Consider the following 16,036-nt stretch of genomic DNA (forward strand, 5'->3'; position numbering starts at 1 on the left):
AGATTTTCTCGAAACTGTCAGATTACTATATTTTAATATTTTAAATGACCATTCAATTATTTACTAAAATATGTTCAATACAAGACAATAAAAAAAAAAAATCATTGAAACTTTTTTTTTTTATATATTTTTTTTTTTTTTTTTCATTTATTCTTTTTTTCTAGGTGGGGTTAGGTCTTGTAATGGGTTAATACAAAGGGCTTACATTTTTAATGAAAAACTGATTATTATCTGTACATAGACATGATAGATAAGATTAATAAGCCACATGTCAATTGTTCAGTCCATAACTGTAGACAAGTAATTTTATATTGCTCTCTCATTATTACCAATATTGCAAAATTGCTAATTCGACAACTCAAATTCGAAGGAACAAAACTACACATCTTTAACAACATTAAGGGAACAATGCAAATTATTGTTTACAAACATCTAACTGCTTTTCTTACAATTCTAACAAAGATTGGATTAAAACATGAACAAACTTTCTAAACTAAAATCAAAGAAAAGCTTGCCTTGTCTTATAATTCAAATCCAAGACAATTTTCATAAAAAAGGCCTGCTTGTGATATCCAATCCTATACAAGTTGCTTGTCGTGGCTGTATTATGAGAGACCTCAATGATGAACAAGATGTATAGAGGGTCATACATGTGCTGGTTCTCAGCTAGGAACCTTGTGAATAATTGTCTTTTGTCATATCTTCATTTTTTTGTTGTCCTGGGAAGTTTAAAAAAAGTCTTACACTTAGATCAAACCAATGAAATGCATGTTCTCATTTCTCTAAAAAGTCTTACATAAGCCAGTTGACAGTTCACTTCGAGGAAGACAACTATTTGTTATACAAAGTTTGTTTTTTAAGGTTGGAGAAATTCTATAATTGATTTAGATTTTTCGTGGACATTCACAGGAATCAAACTTTTATTGCCAAATTCTTAATTAACAAATGCTGTAACAAACTAATGGCCAAACAGTTTCTAAAAAAATCCATCTCTGACAGATAGAGAAATGTGATATTCTATATGATGCAGCAGAAATTTTTCACTTTTAGACCGGAAGTGAAAAATCAATACCAGCTTTTGTTTTGTTTCAATAGACATGTTGTTCTTTTCAAAAAGACTGATCGATTAGAATAAAAATCATAATAAAAACACAGCTGACAAAAATAACTATGGCATTTAACCATTAAATGATGGTATAATATTGTAAATACACCCCAGCACTCCTCCCAATAAGAATCTATGCTGAACAACATCCATTATATTAATAGTTCTATTTCAGAAATGAAGGAAACAATCTACATTGAATATATACATGAATGTCAACAAGAAACCATGAAATAAAGACGGTAAAGACCCCTATCAAGATGACTACAGTTTATCCATCACCCAATAGTTCTCACTTTATCATAGCTGAAAACATAAAGCTGCTTAGAGACCCTGGCATCACAATGTCATCTAGAAACATAACAAAGGGACCAAGTCTGGCTGAAATACTTGAAACATTTGATAGTTATAATACAGCAATGTATCTTATCAAATGGGTGATGCCTTTGATTATTTTTACGGGAACTGTCGGAAATATATTCAGCTTTATCGTAATGTTACGTAGGGAGATGAGACAGACTCCAACGTTTTTTTACTTAGCGATGCTGGCCATTGCAGATACTTTAGTACTGTTTGTCAGTGCCTTTAAGACTTGGCTAAGGACAGTATCTGGTTTTGAGCTTAGCCACATTAATGCCTTCAGCTGTAAGCTCACTATGTTCCTGGTACATTTTAGTATCCAGTTTTCAGCCTGGTTGATAGTGGCAGTAACTATTGAAAGGTTCTTAGCAGTTTGGTTTCCTCTGAAGGCCAACTCCATGTGTAACTTGTCCAGAGCTAGATTCATCACATTTATGACAGCCATGATTTTCATACTTGTAAATATTCATATATTTTGGACAGCTCAGTTGTTTCCAACAAAACAATCACTAGATGGTTCTAATTTCATGTGTGCTGCTTACGCATACGAAAACTTTGTGTGCCGAATATTCCCATGGATAAATCTAATTCTCTATTCTTTTTTACCATGTTTGACACTTCTTATATTTAATATTCTGATAATAATTTGCTTGATGAAGACAAAACATATACCAAATACCATGACCAAAGATGACTGTCAGATCCGAAACACACACAGGAAGTTAGCTATTACTTTAATTTTCATATCATTTGCCTGGATTATTACAACTACACCACGGCCGTTATATGGGCTGTTTGCTTCAAAACCAAAAACATACGAGGACATGGCAGACACGCTTATGTGGAGAGTTATATGTTATCAACTTATGTATATTAATCATGCAGTTAACTTTTTTCTGTACTGCCTCTCTGGAGAAAAGTTTCGTATCCAGTTCAAGAAGTTTTTATGCCAACTGTGTCGCAGGAGAAAACCACCAAAGGCTAGACTAACATTTAAATCTAGTGGCAGTAACTCAACCGGACAAGATGGTTACAGCTCAATTCCATTAGTGTCAGTTCCTGTTATAGAAATCTCAATGTTTGATTTAGAAAACTAGGGCTGGATTTTGTTTCATATATTTAAAGAATAAAATGCTTATATTCTTATGAATTGACTGACATTCTACTTATGATTTCAATTTTCATACATATAAATACTAGATAATTCTAGTTATCAATATACTGTTAATTCAGAAATTATTGCAAGGATTTTATTAATGCAAACAGTTTGAACTGGTTAGTATTGCAATAATAAGAGTTTGCATTCTGATATCTGATATATTCATCTGTATTCAGAATTTCCTGATATCTCATTAATGATCTTGCACTGTTGTCCATATGGCATATTTTTTCAAGGCATTCAAAAGGATAAAACTAGAGGACTCCGAAAATCTGACAAAAAATCCAAAACATGACAAGCAAGCTTCCATAACTAATTGTTATTTTTCATGAATAAAATAAGATATTTGGAACACCACTATATGCCAATGAGACAAACACCTGACAATATAAAGTACTATATTCAACTATTAAATGCCACATCATGAATCTGATATAACAAATTTCTGTACCTTAAAATAAAATTCAGCAGAAAAAATCGGGAAAATTCACAGGACTATATTTTTCATAACATACAGTGTATAATACCATTACAATCAAAGGAAACCAAATTAGAGTGACCCTTGAAAACCAAACTAACATATTTTCCCACTGTTTAGTAACTTGGTCAAAAATTGATAAAACTTGAACCATGGCAATGTATTTGAAGGAAGTGGTGTTATTTCAATCAATTATATATTGAGAGATTTCCTAATGCTAATTGGTTTAATGTAACAATGCAGTTGTTGCACAGTGCGATACAAACAGAAATCTTTGATGCCATAATGACGTACACATGATTCAAAGCAAACATAATTTTCCTGAAAAAAGGATTTAGAATCACGTTCCTTATCCCACTCACACTATAACAACATAAAGGACACTTTATAACATCCAAGCTGTAAAGTAGTCTATTACGCCATTATTGATTGGGTAACGACAAGAATAATAGGCACTTTTATATATTGTTTATCTACTACTTCACTGCCTCAGCTACAATAATGGTTTACTATTATGTCCTTACAGAAAAAAAAACCAGAATTTATTTTACTCTTATCTGCACGCAATAAACTTTCTTTTGACATACAAAACATAAGCTCTGTTAAACGCAATGTATTGAAAACAAGAGTGAATATTCCGAAAATAATCTACAATTATTTTTTAAATATTTAATTTAAGGATACTGGTACATTAATGAGACAGCACCCAACAATAGGGAAAAAACAACAATATACAAGTATTAAGGTTACAAGAAAATATATTTTGTTGAATGTTTGTGTTGACACTTTAGTTTACATGAATTTATATATGGTGAACCTTCAGTAGCAATCCTATATTTGGGTAATAGCGGGTGGATACAGCAAGATATTCACAGTTATCTTCACTAGATGAGTAAAATAAACGACAATAAAGACAATAACACCCATCAATTATTGCATGGTAAAAATTCAATGTGGTCTACATGTTTCGTCAACAAGCGTGGCGTCTTCAGGACTATAGATTGCAGTAAAGATTCTGAGCAGGTTACATTAATAATGTTAAGAAGAAGGGGATACACATGTGTACACAAAGTATAGTATGTAGATATAGTGAAGTCCATGTCATCCCAAATTTAACCCCAAAAATTATTCAGATGAAGAAATAAATAAGAAATAAGAAATGCATACATAAATCATGTGAGCAAGATTCTGTGAAAGTTTCACCAAATTCTGTCCAGTAATAAGGTTGAAAATGTGGAAACAAAAGTAGGACAAAGGGATAATTGAAAAAGATACAGGTACTTGTGTTTGAAAGGTTCCCATAAACATTAAATATATCTACATACAACAAACAACCATTTTAATGGACCTTTCTCCTGATATTTATTTATCCAAATCAAAGCATTAAATATAGAATTTCAACTTTAAAATATTTTCTATACATTTATCACTTTACAGCATTTTAAAATCATTGATTTGTTGGCATTCTGATGGTAAAAAAAATACTTAACATTCATATACAAACTTTAAATGGACAGATATTTAAATCAAATAAATAAATGGTGTCATCATCAGCTCTTTGATCAATACCAGTCAATAAATAACAAGTACAAATGTTTTAATGATAATAGTTTCAAAGATTATTCTATTGAATTAGATCTTGAAATATTAAAAGTCGCATTTAAAATTTTAATTTCACTATTGACATAAAACACAAATAAATTAATAATACAGGATATTGGGACTACAGAAATAATCTCAGATGTTAACCATGGATTTATTCCAAAAGTGCAATTGTTCTCTAAGTACAAATTCCCAAAGACAGCCAAATACATAAAACATTTAATATTTAAAATTGAGAATGGAAATGGGGAAATGTGTCAAAGAGACAACAACCCAAACAAAGGGTAGAAAACAGCCAAAGGCCACCAATGAGTATTACACACAGCAAGAAAATCCGGCACCCAGAAGAGGGCTTCAGCTGACCCCTTAACAAAATGTGTACTAGTTCAATGAAAATGGATGTCACACTAAACTTTAAAACATATACATGAATTGAAATTAAAGAACATACAAGACTAACAAAGACCAGAGGCTATTTTGTTTTATTATAATAAGACTAACATGCTAGGTGAGCTAAAAATAGTATGCATGTAAATGCTTCATTTTGTAGTTCAGCCAAAAAAATATACAAAATGAGTCATTATCTGGTGGTAGAAGAAAAACTTTCTAAAGCTGTAAGAATATTTTAAAAAGAAAAAAAAACTATCTTTTCTGTCCTAGTTATAAACTATACACATAAACAACAGCTTATGGTAATCCTTTTGCTTCCTTGGATTATCAAAAAACTGACAATTCATGAAAGGTTTCTTAATCAAGCACAATTATGGGTTGGCAATGATTTCCAATAATATCTACTTCTTCCTGCTTGTACATCATAAACTAGCTGTTTTATCGAGTAGGATGATTCTGCTCTGCTTACAGATTCATGTCTAATAACTCACAGGAGTATAAATGATTGACTATCCTCTCAGGATGTTATAAACAAAAATATTTTTCCTGGAAGAACCATCTTTCATAGTGAAAGGGAACTAGAGAAAGGATTGACATACCCCTATAAGTGTATGTAATGATTCATTTTACTTCTTACAACAAACCTTTATTTTCTTCTCATGCCATGAAAAATACAAGAAAAAGCACTGTATGAAGTGACCATATCACAATAAACAGCTGCGCCATGAACACATGATACACCCAACACTTTTTTAAAGAATAAAGTTCTTACTTCTAAATATCAAATCAGAAATTCATGAAAAACTAAAGGTAATGATATTAATAGATATAAACCATTCACCAAAGCGTAATGATGCAGCTCAAGGCATTGTCTGAAACATAAAATCTAAAATTTATAAAAATCAAAAAGGGAGCTTACGTCAATAGCTATATAAAATTCCCCAAAGTTTGATGAAAACTGATGAAAGCATTTTTGAGTTATTGTCTGAAAACTTGAAAATCCCCCCTTTTTTACAAATAATATCACATAACTCCAAAACATAAAATCAAAAATTTGTAAAAATCAAAAGGGAGCTTACTTCAATAGATATAAACAATTCAACAAAGTTTCTTGCAAATTGGTGAAAGTATTTTTGAGTTATTGTCCAAAAACAGGAAAATCCCACTTTTTTCATGAAAAAAAACCCCACCAAAACTTGAAAACTCAAAATCTAAAATTTATAAAAAGTTAAAAAAAAAATAGATGTGTCAAAGTGACACGAATGGCCTCGTCTCAAAAAGGTGAAAAATCTGCAATTTCAATAACACATGTGAACACAAACAAATCAGCTCAAAATCTGGATGCGTATAGTAAAAAAGTCTGTATAATTGTGATTAACAACAATTTTCAAAGTTGGAAAGCCTTAGTTTTTACAAAAATTAGCAAAGTAGAAAGAACTTTAAACTTGATCTGTAACTCATCATGGTTAACTCACATGCCAAAAATCAGCCAAATATCTGAAGACGTTTAGAAAAAAAGTCCGTATAACTGTGATTTTCAACAATTTATCAAAGTCCATAGCCCGTATTTTGGCAAAAAATGAGCCGAGCGGAACAAAACTTGAAACTTGATCTGTAACTCATCTTGGCTAATTCACATGCCAAAAATCTTCCCAATATCTAAAAGTGCTAAGAAAAAGTCTGTATAACTGTGATTTTCAACAATTTATCAAAGTCCAAAGCCTGTAATTTCGGCAAAAATTAGCGGAGAGGAACGAAACTCAAACTTGATCTGTAACTCATCATGGTTAACTCACATACCAAAAATCAGCCCTATAACTGAAGGCGTTTAGAAAAAAACTCTGTATAATGGTTTGTTGCGGAATGACAGAATGATGGAATTACGGAAAATTACAGAATTTCAGAATTTCGAAATTATGGAATTTCGGAATTACAGACAAGGGTAAAACTATATGGCACCGACAACTTCATTGCAGGGTCATAAAAACAGCGCTTCTCCATAAAACTTTGTTTTTTATAAATGAGATGATAAAGGGCAATGCCAGATTAATCCTATCAAAAACAAATGTCCCTGTTACATTCTTTACACTGAATAAATGTAGCTGATATAATATGAAATAGGTGCTACCTGTGAAAGAGGACAAAGTCTGATAGATAGCTATGTAAAAGACTTTTTAAATTCAATCAATAAAATGAGTTAGGGAATTACCCCCTTTGTTTACCTAGACTGAAAGGTATTAAATATATATATATGTTAACAAAAAATGAGAATGGAAATGGGGAATGGGTCAAAGAGAAAACAGCCAAAGGCCACCAATGGGTCTTCAACACAGCAAGAAAAGCCAGCTGGCCTCCAAACAAAAATGTGTACTAATTCAATGAAAATGGACATCACACTTAAAACTCCAAAACATATAAATGAACTAAAATTAAAAAACATTCAAGATAAACAAAGGCCAGAGGCTGCTGAATTAACACAAGCTTGAAAATGCGACCGGGTTAAACCTGTTTTGTGTTAAAACTTTAATTATTTCTTCTTGATATCAGAAAAGATAGACACATTATATTCTGCTTTCCTACCTTAAAAAAAAGTCAAGAAAATGAGGAAAAGGACAAAAGATGTATGCCAGAAGGAAACTTTAGACCATGAGCTGTCTAAATATATAATAAGCACTATGGACCATTATTTGTCTTCTTGCAATGGTATGTTTTTAGCAAGATTTTTTTATTGTTCTTTTGGTATCGTCTGCTTCATTGATTACATCTTTTTAAATATAAAATTAGAATTAAATGTAGAAATTGGTTCAAAAAACATGTGAATTATCTCAAAGGAATGAAATGATAAATTTTAGTAAAAGACATTCCATGCCATATATTTCACCTTTAATAGAAGTTGGGTTCAGATTTTCTCCTTTATTACAATGAAGAGAATTGTGAATAGAAACTTATTTAGCATGGCTTCTCTCATGTATGGATCAGATGTACTGTAGAAAGTTTTGCACAAGGTCTGCAAGGTAAGTGTAACTTTTAGTTTGAAAACCTTTGGTTGTATATTTCCTTCAGAGAATAAACTTGAAAACATATCAGAATCAAACCTGATGCTACGCAGAGCACAGCTTTAAACGACCGCAGAGGTCGAACCCTAAACAGTTGGGGCAAGTATGGACACAACATTTAAGCTTGATACAGCTCTGAATTTGGATTGTGATTAAATAGTTGACACAACATAGGTTTCTGACACAGAATGAATGTGGTCTAAGAACTTAAGCTTAAAAAATTAAAATTTTTAGATTGGACATTTACCTATTATGGTTCAATATTCAAAATATAAATACATGGTTAGATTCAGCATATCATAGAACCCCAAGAATTTAATGTTTGATGAAATCAAATAATGTTCAATTTTAGACCCTTTAGACCTCAATGTGGACCAATTTGATAACCGGGCCCAAATATTACAAATTTAAATACATGGTTAGATTCAGCATATTGAAGAACCCCATATATTCAGATTTTGTTGAAATCAAACAAAGTTTAATTTTGGACCCCGATTTGGACCAACTTGAAAACTGGGCCCATACCGTAATCAAAAATCTAAGTACATGTTTAGATTCAGCATATCAAAGAACCCCATGAATTCATTTTTTGTTAAATTCAAACTAAGTTTAATTTTGGACCCTTTGGACCTTAATGTAGACCAATTTGAAAACAGGACCAAAAATTAAGAATCTAAATACACGGTTAGATTTGGCATACATATCAAAGAACCCCAATAATTCATTTTTTGATGAAATCAAACAAAGTTTAATTTTGGCCCCTTTTGGCCCCTAATTCCTAAACTGTTGGGACCAAAACTCCCAAATCAATTCCAACCTTCCTTTAGTGGTTATAAACCTGGTGTTAAAATTTCATAGATTTCGATTAACTTATTCTAAAGTTATTGTGCGAAAACCAAATGTCTTCAGACAACGACGACGCCAACGTCATACCAATATATGACCAAAAAACTTTTTAATTTATGCGGTCGTATGAAAATTACTTTGGAAACTATTTAATTTGTCAAACAGAACAAAATGAGATCAAACTGGATTAATTATACAAAGTGTGTTGTGAAAAATTTAAAGTTATTGAGGGGAAAAATTAATGAATGTCTTCTGGTTTTTTTTTATTATTATTATTGGATTGCTGTTTCCTTGATTCTCATCTCCTTCATTTATGAATAATTTAATTTTGGATGTAACGCGTCTTCTGATTGGCTGACGTTATTTTGTTATGAGCCCATAGACATAATTTAGTAATGTGACCGTGACGTCATCAACGTTTTTTCATGGTTTTCTACGGTTTAAAATGGAATTGAGAATTAAATTATAAGAAATGACTGTAATATTTTTTCTGTCTATTTGAAATAACATAAAAAATGTGGTGCACACTGTTAAATAACCTGCTACGCGCGTTATCCAGTGTGCACCAAATTTTTAATGTTATTTTTTAATAGACAGAAAAAAAATTACAGTCATTCCTTAATGGCAGATATAAAGTGAGAACTGTTGTTCAGACTTGCCATTAAGGTAAGGTGATTTTAAAATGCTATATATTATAGCTTCAACTTTATGTATTTGTAGACAATAATTCGTAAATATAACTCAACATGCAGACATCTTATACGTTCAGGTATTTCACATCCAAAATTTTATGGAAATATTCTTTATAAAGCACAAAAATGTCAGTATTCTCCTCAGAAACTAACAAAACCTTTAAATAGACTTATTAAAAGGGGATATAGTTACGATACTGTTGTCAGGTCATTAAAGATTGCATATTTTGGCTTTAACATTGATTCACTGATAGGGTCTTTGCATCGGAACTAAACACATTTATTTCTAAAAAAACAGTTGTTGGCATGACACAGGTTATGTTCTTCTCATATATTTTATGATAGTATGATACTAAACCCCTAACGGGAGGGATTGTACCTGATATTCATATGATGAAGACATAATCTTTCAATCAGTTTAATTGAGGTCTGGAGCTGGCATGTCAGTTAACTGCTAGTAGTCTGTTGTTATTTATGTATTATTGTCATTTTATTTATTTTCTTTTGTTACATCTTTTGACATCAGACTCGGACTTCTCTTGAACTGAATTTTAATGTGCGTATTGTTATTGTTTTACTTTTCTACATTGGCTAGAGGTATAGGGGGAGGGTTGAGATCTCATAAACATGTTTAACCCCGCCGCAATTTTGCGCCTGTCCCAAGTCAGGAGCCTCTGGCCTTTGTTAGTCTTGTATGATTTTAAATTTTAGTTTCTTGTGTATAATTCGGAGTTTAGTATGACATCCATTATCACTGTACTATTATGCATATTTTAGGGGCCAGCTGAAGGACACCTACGGGTGCGGGAATTCTCGCTACATTGAAGACCCATTGGTTGCCTTCGGCTGTTGTTTGCTCTATGGTCGGGTGGTTGTCGCTTTGACATATTCACCATTTCCTTTCTCAATTTTATTTTTATATGGTATCTACACATTGCTGCTATTGTCCTGGACAGATTGAAACAATTATCTTCAAATTTAGAAAGTTATAGACCCTGAACCATATCAACAGTTCAGGAACTAGTCAATGATTTTCAGACATTAACTGTTCTCAGATATCGTACAAAAAATATCACTGGGGTATCTATACATATTATTAACAACAACAACATTGAAATAGTATGGGGTAATATAAAATAGTTCTCATCAGAAAGGTCTAGCAAGTACCTATACACATGTATTCTATCTCCCTGCCATAAACTTAGTAGATATACTGTGACCCTATCTGTCCTATCATGGACCTTCTAAAAAGTAGTTTTCTTTAATAAACAATCACAAAGTCACATGACTTATGTACCATACCATATTCATATATTCTTTTTAAACTTATCACAGAGGATTCTACACACAAACTTTGATATTCACTATAAAAAGAAAGATAACTCTATACTATTTACAAACCTGTCTGAATTTCTCAAATGCCAGGGTTAAAACATAACACATCATGAAGTATTCCTGCCAATTTGGTTGTGGATAAGTCTTCACTAATACTGTGTACATAAAGCAAAGAAGGAAAAACACATACAGGATCTGAAATAGAACACAAATGTTTGCTTAAATGTCAATGTTATCTACACTCAATATGATAGTGGTTTTATTCAAGAGAACACATATGGAGCAAGTGCATGTCTGCTTTTCTATGGAATTTTGTTTTTCTTCACTTGGAAAAATACAAAAAAAAAAGGACTACTCCAATCCTATATTTCAATGTATGTAGTTTTTCTTTGTCAAATAGATGTAAAAAAAATACAAGATTACTCATCACAAAAAAATCTTGAGTTAAATACTCCAAAAGAAAGATTGGCTTTTAAAGATCTTACATGTAGTACTTCTAATTAATGTAGTATACAATATCAAAATATATATATATCTTGAAAACAAGCTTATAGGATATTTCAGAAGACTAAATTCATTATAAATTCTAACACTTACAGTGTAAAACCAGAATTTGGTTATAGGTGCATTGTAAAATTCATATATTTTCTTCCCAAGTCGAAGAGAACTTTTCTTTTTCCTGAGAACAAAGTGAGAGTATTCTTGATTATTGCTATTATCGGTCATCAGAGAATTTTGTCGAGACAGATTCCCATTGGCTGGTTTGTCTTGTACGGTCTTTGCAATGGACTCTTTACTGGACCCAATATTCATATCGTCCGAAAACATCTAAAAATAGAAAGAAATCAAAATAATTTAATAAGCATTCATACCACACCTCCTTTACACTTGTATATATAATTAAACTATTAGTTTGAATTAAAGAATAAACAAGCTGTATGTCAAAGAGTCAGCAAACCAACAACAAAAATATCCTGAAGACATTGATTGGACAACATACAGATTTTAACATTAGTCAGGTGTCTATACAAAATATTAAGCTTTTGATCAGCCAGTCTATAAAACACAATATTCTCTAAATAAAATAAATATATCATTATTACAAAAGTATAATTCATACACAAACATTTAATTCCCTCTCTTAAAATTCTAAAACATGACAAAAATGTAGGTTTAAATTTATAATGAACCTTTAATACAGGTTAATATGCAAGATTTTACTTTATTATTCTATCGTGACTCTAAGTCTAAGTCAGTATTGGTGAACTCTCTTGTGAATACATTTTACAATATCATATTTTATGATAAAAGTCTATCTTTTGTAGATAAAAGGGAAACAACTGGCTCTAGCATAATGGGACAGCATATCTAAACAAGCAAACTGCAAAATTATACATTTGTTATCATTCTTATTTCATTTCCCCCACAAAACTGATTAGAGGTCAGAATTTCCACAGAAAAATATTGTAAACATAAAAGGGATAAGGGATAGTATAATCACACTTTGTAAACATCTAGATACAATAATAAAATAGTTTAAATAATGTCTGGCATTGAACATATAATATAATTAAAGATGATATTTATATCTCTCATTGTGCTACTTCCAATTTAAATGTCTAAAAATTCCTATTAAAGAAAATGATTTTAATGAACTCATCAAATAACTGACATTTGCAGTACTATTTTTTATTTTTCATCAGAAACACTCAGACTTTTCTTAGTCAACACTGTATTTCGTTAAAATGAATATCCCTCTTGAGGCATTTTGATAAATTTGTGACATATTCCATGAGAAAAGTGTAAAAGGACCATGCACAGCATATTTAATACATGTACATGCTGAATTACTTACATCCCAACTCTACAAAGTAAAGGCTTATATTGTAAGAATCTAATATGCAGAAACACACACACAAACAAAATAATCATTTCATCCTTATAGTTAAAATCAACACCAACTTATTTTAAAATTATTTCAGGAATTCTGAAATATGTAATCATTTGATCTTGCCTTAAAATATTCAAGAAGAATTTAACATTTATGCTTTCTGTCACCTTCTTCCTTTTTCTTCCTACTTTGAGCTTCTTGTTTTCAGTATTTTATCTAATGATACAGAGCATCCCTCCTGGGTAATCATTTTTACACTGACAAGACATCAGAATTCACTAGTGTAAGCAAGGAAGAGAAGGAAAATGAGAACTATTCTTCAAGATCAACCAATGTACTGTAAATTCAGAAATTATTGCAATGTTTTAATAATTGCAAAAAATTGCGTACAATCGCAATAATTTAAATTTGCATTTTGAAATTTTTAATATGAATTTAACAGGATATTTCTCAATATTACAAAAATTAAAATAGCATTTTAGTATGAAATGTCAAAATCACAATAATAAATGTACGCAATAATTTCAGAATTTACAGTATATTATACTCATGTCTCCTTTTGATATATGAGTTACAGTTGACTTACATCCTGCTCATCATTGATAGAGAATGACATCTCAGCATCACTGGCTTCCGACTCCAGTTCATCTAAATGTTCCTCCATTGTTTGAGGCATAAGTTGTAATTCTTCTCTACTCTTGAAATCCAACCATAAAATGGCGGGAGGAAACAGGACACCCATGATCACCTGAAAATATACAATCATTGTAAACGTTTCATTCAGATAGAAAAAAGTGTGTGTCAATTTATACCCTATGATGCGAAAAAATTTAAAATTACCAAGTGAGAATCGTTAAAACATTCATTGAATTATTAAATTATTATTCTGAAGAAACTTAAGTAAGGTATATAAATGCTATATTGATAAATTATAAGCTTGTCAGAAAAAAAACATAATAATAATTGTGTAGTTGCTAGAGAAAGGAAATGCAGAAATAAGTTGCTACATAATCATTACTTATATATTTTAAAATATACTGAATATAACTCATTCCCTAATTGTGGCCTACCTTTAAGCATATAGCTCTGTCCCTAATTGTGGCCTTCCTTGAAGCATAAATCCTCTCTAATTGTGGCCTACATTTAGGAGTATAGCTCCCTTAAAGGTCCTGTCCTTATCTTGGCATAAATTTCAGCATATAAACCCTTTTCTTTTCTTGGCCTAACCTGAAGCTTATAAACCTTGACCTAATCTTGGCCCATCTTAAAGCTTATAGCTCCCACCCTTATCTTGGCCTACTTTTAAGCTTATACACCTTGACCTATCTTGGCATATCTTAAAGCTTATAGCTCCCATCCTTATCTTGGCCTACTTTTAAGCTTATAAACCTTGACCTATCTTGGCATATCTTAAAGCTTATAGCTCCCACCCTTATCTTGGCCTACCTTTAAGCTTAAAAACCTTGACCTAATCTTGGCATATTCATACCTGTCAACCTCTGAAAATGAAAAGTCAGGTCATGACCTGCATTGAGAAAAAAAATCTCAGGTCATAACGCGTACGACATTTTGCGGGCTCAATTGAAGAACAAAAATATGTTTACATATAATTTATATAGTCAATATAGTCAATATGTATATGAAACAGTTAGAACCTGTATACAAGTTTATTTCAGACTATTGTTATATTCCATAGTAGCAGACTTGGCATTCTTTAAAAGAACTGCACTTGGTTTCAGTTCATAGCAATGCAAATGTGTATTCATTTTACAAGAAAGAAGAGCACACAGTGTATCCTTATTAAGATCAGCCCTAAACTCTGTAGCTATTTTCTTTACTAAAGAAAATGCCCTCTCACTGTCTGCATTGCTGTTTGGCAAAACCAGTAATGTTTTAGCAAGTTTTGACAAAACAAAAAATCTTGGCTTGTTAAGAAAAATGTCATGCAACTTGGACATTTCTCCCCAAAATGTACCAATGTCAGTTTCAGGGGAAGTGCAAAGTGGAAGTTCATCTAATGGGGTCAACTGATAGTCACTGAACTCATCTTGTAGCTGTGTTGTCTCTTCATATCGTTACGTAGCTCAGGTAAACAGTCCTACATTTTGACTTTTAGTTACATTGAAAAAGACCGATAAAACCGAAGGTCGTATTACTTCTAAATACCAGAAACAATTCCGGTCAGAAATCCGGGTGAAACGGGTAATGTTAGAAATTCCCGGGACCCGCCGGGTAAAGAAAAACTCCCGGGTGAAAATAACGGGTGTCACCCGCTAAAAACGGGTGAGTTGACAGGTATGCATATTGTAAAGCTTATAGCTCCCACCCTAATCTTGACCTACCTTTAAGCTGCTATTTTTCCTCATCTGTAATCCACCCATCCACATTTCATTAAGAAGCTGTTGACAACATGTATGAGCAATAAAAGCTCTATGGTTGGCGGCCACAGCAAGACTGAGACATGTCTGATCACTGAAATTCTTCAGTTCATAGGTCAATAATTGCTGAGTATAGTCATCATCAATCTTGTAGCAATGTTCCAACAATTCAAGTGATAACTTTCGGAATTCTCTGTAAAATATTAAGTAACTATGATATAACATTCTACACTACATTGGGTGTGAGAAAAAAAATCAATATTACTTGTCATCTTCACTGTAATAAAATCAGTAAAAATGTTTATTTGAAGAAAGTTGAAATTATATCAGAATTTTGAGATATCCATGATGTTAAAATTTTTGACATTTTTCATCTGACAGTCAAAATTATGAATTTCATTTAAACATTGTCTTTAAGGAATAAAACAGATCATTTAATTAATTTTTTCATATCATATATCTAAATATGTGTTGCTTGTTTTACTTACTCAGCATATGATCCCAGTTCAGTAGAAATATCTACTTCTAAATCGTCCTGGTCAGCTTCAATTGCCATGGCTTTGTATAGCTTAGCTGCCATCAGAGACTGAAATTATATATATATATAAATGCTATCACTTACATTGCGAGTAATTAAAAAGATAAATTCATGATTTTAGAAACAATATTCAGTGCAGCTTTCAACAACAAGTAAAACCCATTTCATATTTTACAGTTATGAAAGGGTCCAAAACGAAAAATGTG

At 31.6% G+C, this 16,036-nt stretch overlaps 2 protein-coding genes across 11 annotated transcripts in view; one reads left to right on the forward strand and one right to left on the reverse strand.

Annotated features, from left to right (window-relative positions):
• The window catches only part of LOC139521056 (transient receptor potential cation channel subfamily M member 3-like), a 119,395-nt gene that overhangs the window by 10,829 nt on the left and 92,530 nt on the right, over nt 1-16,036 (reverse strand). For all 10 annotated transcript variants that reach the window (XM_071314298.1, XM_071314293.1, XM_071314295.1 and 7 more), the window contains 5 exons: nt 15,781-15,878; nt 15,257-15,485; nt 13,501-13,662; nt 11,621-11,851; nt 11,090-11,218 (listed from right to left, as the gene is read on the reverse strand). In XM_071314298.1, coding sequence (XP_071170399.1) covers nt 11,090-11,218; nt 11,621-11,851; nt 13,501-13,662; nt 15,257-15,485; nt 15,781-15,878 — 849 coding nt within the window. The remainder of the gene's footprint in view (nt 1-11,089; nt 11,219-11,620; nt 11,852-13,500; nt 13,663-15,256; nt 15,486-15,780; nt 15,879-16,036) is intronic.
• Nucleotides 171-4,853, forward strand: LOC139521057 (probable G-protein coupled receptor 139). The gene has a single exon (XM_071314302.1). It carries the CDS (start codon nt 1,318-1,320, stop codon nt 2,560-2,562), a length of 1,245 nt encoding a protein of 414 aa, XP_071170403.1. The 5' UTR covers nt 171-1,317; the 3' UTR covers nt 2,563-4,853.

Source organism: Mytilus edulis, chromosome 4 (genome assembly GCF_963676685.1).
Source record: "Mytilus edulis chromosome 4, xbMytEdul2.2, whole genome shotgun sequence".
Taxonomy (NCBI): Eukaryota; Metazoa; Mollusca; class Bivalvia; order Mytilida; family Mytilidae; genus Mytilus; species Mytilus edulis.